At 36.8% G+C, this 15772-nt stretch overlaps 1 protein-coding gene across 12 annotated transcripts in view; it reads left to right on the top strand.

Moving 5' to 3' along the window:
- RGS7 (regulator of G protein signaling 7) overlaps positions 1-15772 on the top strand; it is a 250885-nt gene that overhangs the window by 160465 nt on the left and 74648 nt on the right. For all 12 annotated transcript variants that reach the window (XR_011680081.1, XM_071432724.1, XM_071432730.1 and 9 more), the window contains exons 6-9: positions 570-621; positions 10509-10573; positions 12272-12348; positions 12483-12564. Coding sequence is in view for 11 of the 12 variants with exons in the window: in XM_071432724.1 (XP_071288825.1) it covers positions 570-621; positions 10509-10573; positions 12272-12348; positions 12483-12564 (276 nt within the window). In the remaining variant the exon portion in view is untranslated. The remainder of the gene's footprint in view (positions 1-569; positions 622-10508; positions 10574-12271; positions 12349-12482; positions 12565-15772) is intronic.

Raw genomic sequence — 15772 nt, 5'->3', positions numbered from 1 at the left:
GTTTTTGATACTTTATTGTCTTTCCCTTAAAAAGCCCCCACATTTTAAATCACAACCAGTAAACAATTATTAAAAAGGAGGTGTTGATGTCTTTGTGAAAACAGGATGTTTTTAGAGGCACTTTTAAACAAATAACACCTAGGAAAGATAATTGAATATTAATCTGTGAATGAAAACTCTCAAAAATCAAGCACCAAATGAACTTCAAAGCATCTTCTGTCTTTATACCTCTAAACCTGATTCTCCAGGACATGTGAGAGATGTATTTCTAGGGAAAATGTAAAAGACAACCCCATTATCTAGCCTTGTGGGTTTTTTTCCCTTAACTTTGAGAACAAAAAACCCACCTTTTTTTTTTTCTTTTTCAATGTCATTCCCACACTAGTGTGATAAACAGGTGTACAAATGTAATTTTCTGTTTTGATGCCTATTTTAAAAATGTCAAGTTAACAGTTTAATAGATCTACCAGAAATATAAAATTATTCTGAAAACCAGTAACTATTCAAGGACTGTATAATGCTTGCATTGTCTAACTTGAGTTTCCTACTTCTTTTTTTTTTGCCTATAGACACCCTATTTTTGGCCATCAAATTGTTGGGAGCCGGAAAACACAGACTATGGTCAGTGTAGAAATACTTCCTATTTCTTTTGGAAATTATGCATTTTGTTAATGAATGTGTCATAGCAATCTGTCTTGTTTCACCATCCCACTGTTTAAAAGATAATTATATGTCATGTAGTTTCTGTGCAAGAGCTACTGCCATTGAAATGAATGTGTTGCTACCTTTTTCAAAGTTTGTCAGAAGCTTATCAAAGTCATATTTTGGAGTGGATCTGAGGAAAAAAATAAAAACCCCAAGCCCTAAAAGTCAAGACTCATCATAACCCAGCTTAGTATTTATATTCTCTGTTTGCTCCAGCAAGTGTAATTATTTACAATGAGAGAATCTCAGTGAAGCAGAGGAGACTTTATTGATGGTTGTGAAATGGTTATTATCAGATTGAGAACCAAAGATTTGCCTAGTTTAAAACTCTTATTTCCAATATACACCATGTGGAAAACTGCTGATTATGAAAACCAATATAGTTCTAATATGAACTGTATTAGAAAATACTGTTTATTTTTTATTTGCCTGTGTCTTGGGAGTTTATCAGTAAAGTATATGTTGTAATTACTGATGTGTGCTTAGACAGCAAAATTTGAGGACAATAGGTGGCAATGTATTAGAAAAAAACATTATTAAAAATTATAACAAAGTTAGGTTCTTCTGTACTCAAATAGTGACCTCATTTTTAAAGAAAGTGTATCTATGAGCAGCCTCCTGTTCATTCTAATCCAAACTAAGTACTGAGCTCATCTGAAGACCAGGTCACTTGTTTAGGTAACTGAGCATGTACATGATAGGTTTTGTTCTCAAAACTTCAGACCATGAATATCTCATTTTACAGCTTTTCAGAAATGTGAGTGTTCACTTGTAATTTGGATTCTCTGCCCTTGGGAGCCAAAGACTTCAGGATGGATGGTTCCAATAAATTCTTCCTTCCTTTTTAAAGCAGGCTCGGTTTAATTTCAAATACATTGCCAAATAAAGTAATTTTAAGCCGAAACTCTCAGCAGAGCTGCACATGTCTCCAAGGTACAGTTTGAAAATGTGACAGTTTCCTCATTCTATTGGAGTAGAAAAATGTTCAATTTTTCACTGATATTTGAAGATGTCCAGTAAATAGTTACTGAAAGCTCCCGAGGAGGAGGGATTGTTACCACGTGTGTGTGCTTAGCCACTCCAGAGGAGGAAATGAGTCACTGAAGGAAAAATGCTTGATTTACCATTTATTACTTCATTAAAGTCCCCTAATATGTTAAAGATCAGCAAGTAATTAACTATGGTTTAAGAGACATTGAGTTGTTCAGCTCTAATGTATCACGTTACCAGGATGGTTTTCATAAATAATTACATGCTTACCAAGTCTGAATTTAAGATCAGGCTGAGAAAGTTTATATTACTGTCCTTTATTCTAAAGTAGGAGATACTAAGTTTCCTGTCACACCTGATCAGTGGATTGATCAATGAATTATACACCTTAGTCAGTAAATAGAAATCTTGTATAGTGTGTCCAGGTTTGCACACCATGAATATAGCATTAAACTTGGAATCAGTGTCTTCATCATGCAGGGAGGTGCTTTTGTTGAACAGTAAATGTACTCACTTGAAAGCTTTTGAGATTTAAATAGGTTTCAGTTGCTGAGGTAAGCTCTTTAGTTGCAGAGGAGACAAGGAAGGGGAAGCCAATCCCCCAGTCCTGCTATCTCATTGCTCCTTCCATGTCATGAGCCAGAAGTGCAATCCTGTATGAAACAGACCCACAGCCTCCCTGTGCAGCAGGGCCTGAGCATTGTACTGGAGCTACCAAAGGGGACTGTGTGTCACCAGAACTGGATAATGCTGGGGCATTTGCAGGAAAATAAACTTTTAAGGCACCTTTTCAATACTGTTCTTATTAGGTTAGCATCATCCAAATCCCAGAAATTAGCATTTCCCTTGTAAACAGTGGTAATCAGAGGAATACAGGAAAATGAAAATATTTCATCAAAATATTTAAGGAACCAAAATAAATCTAAAGTAGGTTTGCATGTTCTGCAGATTTTCACGGTAATTGTTATTTCCTGGAAAATATAGTACATAGAATTTATGTTATTACAGATATGCAAATGCATTTCATACTTATCATGCATTATGGTGCTGTGTAGTGCTACGAATTTCATGGACTTGTCTTGAACGAGCTTAAAACTGTGCCCTCTAAAATTATTAACTGTGGCAGGCATTAGAAGTCTCTCAAGACCAGCAAAAAGCAAAACTCTCTCTGTAATCTTCCTTGATCAAAAAAATACTAACAAGGCAAATAAATTTCTTTGCCATTAACCTATTTTAACTAGCCATTGTAAATACTCTAGAATTTTATTTTAATTTAAAAATTAATCCTAACCATTCATCTTTACTCATCCATAACTGAGCTACTGTCCAGAATGTAGCATACTGCCAGGAACATAATTTATCTTAAACAAGAAATTAAATGAGATTGAGATACTGTGTGTTAGTTTATTACCAGAACTAACTAAGAAATAAATAATCCTAACATATTTGTATAATATGTTAATAACTTCTCTAAAATATAATTTGATCCATGTGGACTTGTAATAGCAATTATTTGCCTTAAAAATATTTTTCTGTGGAAAGTATAACTGAAAAAGATATACAAACAGAATCTTCCAATAAACGTCACAAAACCACAGACACATTCTGATAATAAATCTGTAGTGCACTGCTACGTTGTGGTGGCAAAAAGAGGGCTTGGATTAAGTTAATTTATGTCAAAATGGAAAATAGCCTTTTGATTGTAATTTCCAAAATATTGACTATGATCATTCTGAGGTAGCTGAGAACAGCCAATTTTCTTAAAGTGCTGAAAATCTTCCTACTTTTTCTTGAAAATCATGCTTTAAGTGTTGTCAAGAGAGATTCCTCAAATTGCAAATAATTTTTACAAAGGCAGGTCCTTACGTTCCATCTGTTGAAGTCCCATTTTAGTGCCATGTGTCTTGGAGTCCACCCAGGCAGGACATGTTGTTCTTTGTAGAATCCCATTGGTTTTAGAGTGATTTTGTTAGTGAAAATAAGTAGTAATAATAATAACTACTATTATTAAGGCTAGTGTAGTTCAAATAACTTTGCTTTTTCCTGTGAGTTAAGTCATGTTCCTGAATTATGATTAGGTTTTGTGACAAACAGAATTGGATCTCAATTCAGAAAACCTGGCTCTTGAAATAGACACAGCTAGTGGCTGAGCATGTGACCTGCTTGGAATTATCTTCTCTTTTCTTACAGATATAATTTTGTAACTGATGGATTCTTTTTTTCCTGGCATATTATAAACAGGTCATGTCATTAAGGATTAGTTAAATAGAGGAGCTAGTTAAGATAATTGCATCCCAGAAAGGGGAAATATAATGCCACATATGATGTTGTTATTCCATGTGCATTTGGTCTCAGTTCTAATGGAACCTGTCAGGTTCTCTTGGAGGTTTAGTCATTCACAGCTGTTGCAAATTTGAGGCATTTAGTCCATTACTGTCCTCTTTTTTGAATAAGTAGAAAATATGAAATGCTAGGGAAAAATTCAATTCACAATGAAGTGGCAATTATTTGGTTTTTTTTAATTCTTTAGGCTTAATTTAACATATTTGTGAAAATGTAAGAGGATTGTAAGAATTTCAGACATAAAATAAGAAGAATTAGTAACTTTTACTCATTTTCTCTAGCGAACTTTTGCTGATAGTGCCCTACTAACAGAGGGCACCCAAAAGTATCTTTGACATATCAGTTATAGTCTTAAGGATGTTTGGACATACTAGAAGACAAAAAGTCAACTGCATCTATATAGTTGCAACAGGATATTTGAGCATTGTAAATTTTTTTGTGTTCATTTCTCTCAAATGAGTTAAAAATGGAGGAGGACTGCAGAATGTTGGTAAGTTATGGAGAACACGGTAGATAACTGATAATGCAACATAAGTTTAAGGGCACTTGACCATGTGATCTTTAAGTGATGCTAAATGAGACTGTTTTTCTCTATCTTCAAAGCAAATTCTTAAATTCTGTTGCTGTGAAGAAAGACAAGTTTTGAAAACGTAACATATTTTCAGTAGCCTTCCAGGTAAAGTCATTACAAAGTATTACAAAGGCAATCTCCTAGGAAATTAGAGCAATCATGGGGGTTGGGGTAAGTCTTAATTAGTTGCTCCCTTTTAAAGTGTGAGATACTTTAAAAATAAACTGACAGAGGCCTCTCCATGTTTTGTCTCTGCTGCTCTGTTCTGAGCATGAACCATTTCACCTGGCTTATTTCCCTCTTCTCTCCCCAGCCCACAGTAATGCTAAAAAGTACATATTGCACAAAAAGTAACTGCAGTCATGGATCATATGTTTTGAAAGCAAATTTTCATATGTTGAACATTTTCATATAATTTTCTCTTTGGAGTCCCTTGTTTGCTTGTTTTCCATGCTTAGCTTCAAATTCCTCTATGAAAACTTGAGTAGTCCAGGAATTTCCTCTCTCATTTGTCTTTCTATACCCTTTACCATAGAGTGACTGTTTGGAAGAGCTGTGGGGAGAATGCATTGTATATTTTCATTGCCCAAATGCACAGGAAGGATTTCCTTGGCAACAGCTTATTAGTAAGCAATTTTTATTTGAGAAATACTGATCCCTATTGCTTACCTGAGCTCTGCTGGAAAACTGCATGTTCTCAGCATCTCTGGAAATCAATCCATAACTATGAGTCAATAGCTTGGGGCAAAACATTTGATAATATCAAGAAACATGAAATGATTCAATGGATGTAGTTTTAAATTGTATTTGACAATTGGATATTCTTAGTCTGATCTTGGGTGACATTTTTCCCATACCCGTTTTTTGTCACCCTGCAGGATTTTCCAAGGCCATCATCATCTGGGGACTTCTGTATGTTGAAGATGAATTTGCCTTTTTCTAATTCTTGATCTCTTCAGTAGTTTGAAATTTGGGTTCTTTCTTGCTCTTTGTTTATGTAAAATAGTCCTCTGCTTGTGTAAATCTATAATCAAATTGCTTTCCTGAAGTCTTATGGGAAAGAATAGGATCTAAGAGTAAAGACTAGAAATAGAGAGAAGTGTTTCATGAGTTAAGGTTTTGATGATTTGGCAATTTAATGCAAATGAACCTGATCATGGTCTTCCTTCTAACTTAATTTTATTAGCATTTACTTAAGAGTGTGGTTCTTTTGTAGATACACAGGGCTCTGTGGTGACCCATTTTTAAGACTAAGTGAAACTCAATAGCTGTTGCTAAGGGCAATTTTTTTCCTATTGACTAAGAGCAGAGGTGACCTAAAGATGGTATGAAATAGCCCTAGAAATCCCAACATTTAAATAAAAGAGCTAATTTCATGCTTTCCATCCTGCAGTCATGTTTTGTGCTGATTGTCCTGTAATTCTCCATCTGAAGCAGGCACTTGCATATACAGGGAGAACTGCCTGCCCGCAGGGCACTTTGAAACTCTTAGACCTTGCAGTACTTGCTATTTTCTTTGCTCTTTAGATACAGACTAGGCTTATAACACACTGACTCTGAAAACAGGATTTTGGCTCAGGGAGTACATAAATTTAACCTGGCCTCAGTGGAGATAAAGAGTGTTCACTGAAAACACGCTGGTGTGAATCCAGCTGTGACCCCACTGGCACTGTCACAGTTAGGGAAGGAGTTTGTGTACATGGTGGTGGGGGTGTAGGTGCCATAGTCTGTGGTCTTCAGAGGCCCAGTAGAACTTCCATTGAATTTAGCTGTGGCCTTTGCTCCACTGTGGCAAAAGGGAAGATTTAGCCCCTGTTTAGCAACAAGATAAAACTCCTCAGTGTGGGTTTTGGGTGAAAGTTCTGGGTTTGGTTTTTTGTGGGTTTTTTGAGTAAGTATAATATAATGTGTACTCAGTCCAGTTTCTTGAGCCTAGAATGAAATGTGTCATGAATCTCTAAGATCTTATCTAAAGAAAAAAAATCTATAGAGGTTTCTTAGGAGCTTTCAAATGCAAGTGAACTGTCAAGAATAGGAAACATGTAGCAAACGATGAAATTTTTTTTTTTTGAGTGTGATAGTTTAAAAACTTGCAAGAGGCAAAGTACAGGCATCCTCTCTATGCAACTCTGGATTTGTAGTCTCACTTGAAATTCTCAGATTGCCCACATTTTGTGAATGCCTGCATGGAATTTTCAAGAGCTAGTAGACTGTATTTACTGCACAGCTACAGAAATGTGTTTCAATACTTGTTTCTTGTTCAAATACCCATTTATAAACATCACTGACCATCTTTCATCGTGAAATGTTACAAATTAATATGGCCTTTAAAATTATTGGCAAATCTGTTCTCTCATGGTAATCAGTCACTTCTAAAGCACAAGCTATAGCATCTAATATATAATTCACTTTAGTAGAGGCAATTATGTTGATTGCAAAATCCATCAGAATACACTGGCTCTAAAAATAAGTGTATAAGGCAGTCCATATTTAGCAAATTGAGGTTATTAATCAGACCCCGTTCCTTGCATATCATTCATCCCCATGGTGAGCATTTTTCAGCACCCTTGTCAGGGAGGGGCAAGCAAGGGCAGGTAGGCAAGAACTGAGGTTGGCAGCAGTGCAGGTAGGAACAAGGTAGCAGCATGGATAGGCTACAGGGCTGCTTAGGGATCTGTCTACAACACAACACAAGCCTGTGCCGGGGGGTAGCTAGGCTTGAGCACAGTTCCTGGGTACAGGCCTCAGTGGAACCCCTGGATGGGGTCCTTGGTGGAATTACAGCTCCTTGGTGTACTGAGGGCCCTGACCAGGAGCTTTGTGGGATAGATAAATAGAGAGCTATGTATAGAAATAGAGAGCTTTAGTTGGAGATCCTTCCTACAGGCTGCACTTCTTGTGAAACTGTAAAAACACTGTCAACATGTGGGATTGGAAAAGCAGACACTGTAATTCACTGAAATTCTGGGAGATTCTGACTCTGCTTTGAGAGGGAAATTGATTGACGTCCTCAAAATCCAGCTACTGGACAAGTACAGTTACTTCATGTGTGATTTGGTGCAGAAAAGGAGTGGTGCCTGTGAAAGGTACCATATTTCAATCCATATTTCAAATCTCATTGTCCTGAAAGTCAGAAGAACAAAACCTCACTACTCTATATCTTATCTGACTGTAAATGAGGATGATATTCACATTCTTGCCTTCCAACCTGCTACTGAATTTTTAACAGATAAGCCAAATAATAGGAGCATAAACTGATAGGGATATAAACTGGTGATAGGGAGCATAAACTGGTGAAGACAAATTCCTGAGCTGCTGCCAGCTTTTTGTGGCAGTACAGTTAGCTGTTAAAGAGAGGCTCAAACATGCACTTTTATAAGGATGTAATTGTTAGCACATAGCAATGGCAATAAATTGAGTCAGAGTAGGAATGTCCTCCAGCACTTTTTTCTCCTACACTTATGCTGTACTTCCCACAATAGTAATTTTTCCTTAGGCATATTCTACCTTATTCAGAGTGGCACATAGAAACATTTCTGGCATAAGGAATCCAAGCCAAAGGTGTTTTAACCATTAGACTCCTCTGAAGGGGAAGGGATCTGGATATTTCATTTTAAAAAAAAAGCGTTTGAGGGATGAATATGATTTTTTGAGTCTTGGCCAAGTCATGCTCATAATGAAAACCAAATATCTTTATATGGACTCTTTACTATGGACTGGGAGCAAAGAGGGTCATTAAAAAAACCCTGCAGGGAAAATAACTGCAGTAGAGTTACACAGTGAAGACACAATATTAAATTAATAATGTGTGGAGCTAATTCATCTCCTGGTGACCTGCTGGTTGTTTCTCTGGTGTTGAAATCTCTGTTATCTGAAGATACTTCTTTGATGAAACCTATCCTGACAGAAAAATGAGCAGTCAGCTACCTCTGAAACAAGAATTTTTGTAGGTGGTAGCATGAAATAGTATCCCAAAATTTGCCCACAATGAGACTCAAGAAAGATCTAAACTAACTAAAAGTGCCTGTACTGGGACTATAAGATTGTGATTTAAAAGTTTTGATCAAGTGCAGGAACAGGAAGCTTTTTCTGTTTCTGTTCAGTTGGTATTAAATTGGTAGACAAATTTTGCCCCCTGGAATTCTCAGAACTGTCTACACACTTCTATAAAGTGTGTATTTTATTGCTAGTATTTACAAGGGGCTTAGGAATTTTTTTTCTTGTTCATTGAAATAACCAATTTTGAAGGAAAAGAGGAAAATGCTTCATCATAAAAAAAGCTAAATGACAAAGACCTTCTCTCTCCTCAAGAATCTCTTACCAGTGTACTGATTTTGAATGCAACCTAGGTACAAAAGGTCCAAAATTCATCCCCTCATCTTTTTGTGATGCATGCCAATGCATTAGTGTAAGTGTATAATAATATTACAATCCATGAAAGCCATAGAAACTCTCTGTCTGTTGTGTGTGACATGGATATAGATCTGTCTTTGTAGATTTGTAGACACAGAAACTGCCTTGGAACCGGGGGGGAGGGGGGCGCAGGGCAGGGAATAGAGAAAGAGAACACTAGAGTGGCTTCTTATGAGAGTGGAAAGTGAACTATTATGAAACAAAGTAGACCAAATAATACACACAAAAAGAGGAGGGGAAGAAAAGACAAAAATTGCATTAACATATAACTCATTTTACATCAAGTAACACCTTTAATTGCAGGTAGAAGTGCTTGCAATCAATTCAACTAAAAGAGCATTCACTGGAGTGTATTTGCATGCATTTGCAGGTATCTTGTCAGGAATAAATATTTCCATGGAATCTTAAATCTCAGTTTGGGATGACTAACTTAATATTCAAACCTATATGGAAGAATTAAGTTCCTGTGTGAAGTTATTTCCCAGAGAGGCTTTGCTCCTGTAGACCAGCTGGCATTCAGGGAGCAGGAACATTCCTAAGCATGACCAGTAACTGTGGGCTCTTTTTGTTTTCTGTAGAGATAAGTTAAGGTTTTTCCACCTACTCTGATCAAAAGATTCATCCATCTCACATAAGCAGTGCTCTGAAGTAATGAAGTGGGTAAATATTGTGCAATTAGGAATTGTGCTGCACTCATTGTCTCGTTGGTGGGGGAATCTGTAAAATATTCAGAGTTGTTTGGAAAGTATTTGCTGCTAAATAAGGTCTATTGAAAATCTACTTTAGCATTTTATTACCAAAGATTCTGCTCTGTCTGAATGAAGTGGAGGAAGGACAGGTCTTCTGAAGGCTTTTTGGATTTAGAAAATAAATGAAAGAATATTTTTTCTCATATGTAACAGATGACACTTTTTTTTTTTTTATTTTTTGGTCTCACATTATTTTCTAGTTTAAGTATTGGTTATAGCAGACTAATCTGTATGAGACATGAATTTTATCTAGAATTATTTTTTAGCTAAAATCTTCTTAGGTTGAAAGTTTGTGTTTTCTAAATATAGACTCAAAATAAATAAAACCATGTATTTGTGTTCTTAAAATCCTGTTTGGCGAATACAGCAGCAGCTCCTGCTGAAACTCTTATGCATTATGATTTATACACAGACAGTTTGAAAAATTGCTCTGCCATTTTTCTTTAATGTGCTAGTTCCCTGGCCATTAAAAAACCCTGACCTCAAGTACCTCATGAATTTTGCACATGATGTCTGTTGCATAAAGCAGATTTTATTATTATTTAATGAACCTATGTATCTGATCCATCATTTCAGTTACAATCCTGGTAGCCTTGATCCCATATTTAAAGCTTTCTAGAACAAAGGGAGAAATCAAACCAAAAAAAGCTAGCTTTAAGCCAGACATGAAGCTTTTATTTCTGATCTGCCATGCTTGTGAGATAGTAGCAAATTCTGTTTATTTTATTCTGTTCCAGCTGTTTACCTCTGCAAGCGGACAATGCAAAACAAAGCAAGGCTAGAACTAGCAGACTATGAAGCTGTAAGTACCTGGCAAAAAGTAAATTTCTGTGCTGGGCCTGGTGAGCCTGTGAAATAATGTGAAGCTTGAGAACTATGGGCATTATGTGTGAAAATCTATTAGTTATCCAGTTCTTCCAGCTTGTGGGTCACTGCTCAGTAGTCTTAAATGGTGTTTGAGAGATGATAGTGAAGGCTAACTGGACAAATGCTGAGATTGCAGCCCATCTCTAATCTTACTCTGCTCAGATCCCCATGCCAGGATCACAAATAACTTCACAAATCCCGGCTGCACCCCGAGTGTTTGGAAGAGGTTGTTCTCTACAGCATTTAAGGTTTTAACAAAGGATCTCTGACAACATTTCCAAAAGCTCTTAATAGATGTAGAAATGTGAATCTCATTCTTTACAAGGGATGCTGACACTTGAGCCTTTTCCCATCAGCTAGCTAAGAGGCAAAGAGGGTCAGACTAGAGGCATTCCTACTCCCTGACAGTTGTGCTGTGCCTCGGGCAAGGTAAGATAATTGGGGCCAGGAAGAGCTTGAAAAAGGGAGAGTTGGATTAGCTGATGAGGATGGCATTCGATAAGGAGAGAGATGGCTCGAATTCTAACTCTACCCCCAAAAAATTCCTGAATTTTTCATGAATCTGTCAACATAAAATTCACAAACAGCCCTGTCTCTGGGGCTGAAAGCTGTCCAGGTGTGCTGCTGTGACCTGATAGAAGGATAGTCAGCCTGGCCTCTCAACACACCAGACACTCCAGCCACAGCACCATGCTGACACACTGCATTACTTCTTTTGGCACAAGCTTGTTTTTCAGTGTACTGCGCTGTGGGACATGCATAATTTTATACTCACATGCCTTAGAAAACTCCCCTTCAATGTACAATCCATAAGAGCCTTTTCTGGTATTGACAAGATCTCTAGAAAGTCTGCTCTTCTCTTTCTGTAGTCTTCATTCTCAGTGATTATGGCACAGAGATGTTTGCAATGCATAGAAATATAGTCAAAATAACACTTTTGTTAAGAAGACTGCATACTGCTGCTGTTTAAGCTGTGAAGAGATTTAGAAAGCTCTGTTGGAGACAGTGAAAATGTTCCATCATCAATGGAAGAAAGAATTTTGCAATGATTTTATAATTTTTCTTCCTGTTATTATTAGTAGGCTGCAGAATAGATGCATTTCCTATACAGTATTGAAGAAATATAGTCTACATTTTTAAAGATAAGGATAGCTGTGGAGGTTTGACTATACTACCAAAAATGGCAGCCAACACTGTCCAGTGGAAACTATTTGCATAGATGAGTGATGGAGAATTGTCATGTGGATCATCCATAATGGACATAACTGTTATCTTTCATTGTTACATACTTTCAAAACAAGGATGTTTGTTCTGTTTCAAAATTACTAAGATAGCACACAGTATATAAAAATGTTTCAGAAATCCCATGTTCTGCTGAAGGATGCATCTACCCTTTTTATCAGAGTTTCAAAACTAAAATAGTCAAGGCATTCAAAAGTATTCCATCTCATTGGGTGGCAAGAACAGACTTTGTATCAGATAAGTAAGGTCAATTTACACTGACACAGATATCATGGCTTGTATTATGTTTTGGTGAGGGGGAGGTGAGGAGAGGAGGTAAAGATAAAGCCAGAACCTATTAAGGAGTAAATAACTTGCAAGCTAACCCACTAAAATTGTGATGTATTTGCAGGAGAGTTTGGCCAGGCTACAGCGAGCTTTTGCTCGGAAATGGGAGTTTATTTTTATGCAAGCTGAAGCACAAGCAAAGTAAGTTCCTTTGGAGATGAGCAGTTTTCATTTTGCATGATTTTTTGAAAGGGGGGGAAGTGGTTTAATACATTTTATGTTTAAAATTACTGTCCTTGACACTGTTTCTTTTAAATGTCCTATGACATTGACAGGGTTGACAAGAAGAGAGACAAGATAGAGAGGAAGATTCTTGACAGTCAGGAGCGAGCATTTTGGGATGTGCACCGTCCGGTGGTGAGTGCTGCTGGGGCCACTGGGTCTGTGAGCAGGGCTGCTGAAATGTCACCTTCTCTGGAGCTTTGGGGTGGCCTGGGCACAAGTAAAACAGCAGTAGGGTGAGGGGTTGGGGCTTGTCTCCCTCTTTTAAGGATCTTGAGTTTATATGAATCTGGTATTGCAGACTTCAGATGTGTGTGCATCCAGTTCACGATTTTCAGTGAATAGATGTGTTGTGCCTGGTTTCTTGAATCAGAAGGTACCTGTCTTTGACTATTATCATCTCAAAGGTTTCCTGGGTATGAGTCACACAACCAAAATTATCAGCATAACTAAAAATACTCTTAAATAAGTCTGACTATTTTTCTTTTTTAGTCTGCTTTTTTGCTTGCTAAGCCTTTTAACTTCATTCCAGTTATGCTTCCAAGCTATTTTTGAAGCATGTAAAGATTAAATATTGGCTTTGAGCTGTGGGAGTCACTGTCTAAACAAGATTTGTCTGAGTTCTTTGTCAAAGTCCATCTGAAACAAAAGTTTAAAAAAGAAAGCTTCTTACATACTCAACTATATTTGAGTGCTAAAATTGTGAAAAAGAATGTCATGTCAATTGTTACAATAATTCCAATTAAACTGAACTTTTTTTTTTTTTTTGCTTTACTACAGAGCAATATTGGTTTCCCTTACCTAGAGTCAAGCTTTCCTTCTCTGTTTATGCAGTTTGATATCATTACCAATGAAATCATATATGAACTATATCTTTTGCTCTGACACTGGGGAAAGCTACTTTTAGTGGGGGAAGTAAAATTAGGTGATGACACGTGTGGAAGAATAGAATGCAATGAGAAAGTTTAAAAGAAAAACAAAATTGATCATGGTCAGCTTACATTTGCAACTGTGGAAGTGAAGTGGTCATAGAAGAAATGGAATTTTAGGTAGGATTTATAATGTCAGGTAGCAAAAATAACTTGATGTGAAAAATTCCAGCCACAGGAAATAGATTCAAAAAGACTGGGATATTATTGTCTAATCACTGACATAAAACAAGGAAGGAGAACAGAAAGCAATTTTCCATCTGATGTAGGTTGGAACTACATAGGGAATAAACACGAAGTATCTGTGGACCTCAGACCTGTGAAGGTGAAGAGAGCTTTTATATTTGCTGCAGAAATGGATCTAAAGGTTTTGAATCTGAGAATGTTATTTTCAGGTTTGGAAGAGATGAATTGTTGAAGCTTCAAGAGAGTTAAAAGGGACCAGAACAAGAGGAAATTGAATCTGATTAAGAGCTTTGGCTGAACTGTGGATAAATCTGCCTGGTCCAGCAGATGTTTTTAATCTGGCTGTAAACATACCTAGGAAATATCAGAGGCAAAAGACTGGCTTACAGTCAGCAATGTAGGCTCCTGGCTTTAGAAGATATAAATAGATGAATGGAGAGGTCCATACTTTGGTTAAACTGCTCCTCTCAAGAGTCAGTGAAAAATAATATTATTTTTAAAAACAATGTTATAAATTTACTGTCACAGTAAAATCCAGAAGCTTCTTTTGAAAAGAACAAAAGATAAAACACAAAAAGACTGAAAAGAGGAGGGTGATGCTAGAGCTAGTTACAATTTGTAATGGATTTTCAAGCCTCCAAAAGGCCTCCCAAAAAATTACAAAAATGCTACTGCAGCTCTGGAGAACTAGATTTTTTAAACAGTTTTTTAAGGTGATGTTTGGATAAGAATCTGTGGATAATTCTTATTTTTATTTACAGTGTTTAGCCTTTTGATAAAAGTTCAGAGGCTAGGGGCAGTGACAACATAGTACAAAATGCACTCCAATGTAATTTTTTTTTAACTGAAAACAAGGTTTGAGGATCAAATGTTTTATTATTTTTGGTTGGTTGGTTGGTTGAAGCTGAGTAAATAAATATTTTTTGGGGGTTTTCTTGCAGACATCCTGGTCCTTAGTTGCTTTATTGCTATGTTTGTTACCTCCCCAGATACAGTACTGATACAGAAGATTTACATTAAAAATATAAACTATGAATATTAAATTTTCATTGTATTTCAACTTTAAGTTGATGAAAGGAGCAGAAGAGGGAAACAAGGCATCATTCCTAAAGGACAGTGCAGCAGTGCACTACAGGAATGGGAGACTTGAGAACAGCTGTATGGCACCGGAGCCAGGAGAATGGTGATGCAGAAAAAGAGGATGATTAGGTATCAGAAATGTCACTATGACTCATAGGTTTTAAAGGGAAAATTAACCAAGGTTTGACATGTGAAGAGGATTTGCCTCAAAAAACACCAGTGTTTCATAGGTCCAAGTCAAAGGCAAGCCTGTAGGTGATTACAGAAGTTCTAGAAGATTTATGCCACAGTCTGAGGGACAGACTAATTCTTAAAAGTCATTTTGACTGTTACTTTGGATTTGCTGGTCCATAATTTTTTCCTGGGTCTTCAGACTGAGATGATGCTTGGAGACAAGCTAGAGAAACTTGATTTGGAAAAGTTTATTCAAGTAATCATCTACTGCTCAATTTTCTTCCGAGAGACAGTTAAGAGAACAGCTTTGTTATCTCACTGTTTAGTTTGCATTCCAATGTTTATGTAATTGCTGTTTCCCTGTGAGGGTGTTTTGGTTTGGTTTTTTTTTGTGGGGGGGAGGAGTGGGGGTTGTTATGTGTATTTCAGGATATGTATGTGGGAGTGCAATCTTGGTCATTTCTGTAAATCCCAATTTCTGCTTTATGTAGAAAGATCTTAGCTTGCAGTTAAAAAGAGTATGGCCAAACTTCAGCTGTAGATAGCTGCAGCCAGCAAAGACATTCCCAAACCATATTTAGTTTTACTAGTTCAGATACCAGCCATAGAAAAACCATGGAAATTTGTGTCAGGGAGAGCTGTATAAACTCCCTTGCAATCCTGAGCATCAGGCCTAGGAGAAAGTCCATGCTGCTATTTCCAAGGTAGAGCCAGTATCTGGCATAGGTCTGAGATTAGTATTATTCACATAAGTGATGCATTTCTCTTGTTGATTGCAGAGTAAACACATCTTGAAAATCTTTCTCTTCTTTTCACCTACCTAGAAAGTGTATTATTTTCATAATTTTGAAACTTCTGTTGATAACAGTGTGGAAATAAGAAAAAAATTGGTGAGGAGGATTAAGGCGTTAGTCAGAAACAATAACAAATCAGGCTAAATTGCGGAAGTGAGTTACTTCTAGGAGAAAGAAATT

Source organism: Agelaius tricolor, unplaced genomic scaffold (assembly GCF_023055355.1).
Source record: "Agelaius tricolor isolate 1412-34295 unplaced genomic scaffold, bAgeTri1.0.p SCAF_1, whole genome shotgun sequence".
Classification (NCBI taxonomy): Eukaryota; Metazoa; Chordata; class Aves; order Passeriformes; family Icteridae; genus Agelaius; species Agelaius tricolor.
Note: the sequence above shows the minus strand (reverse complement) of the source record. Positions and strands in the feature narration are given on the sequence as shown.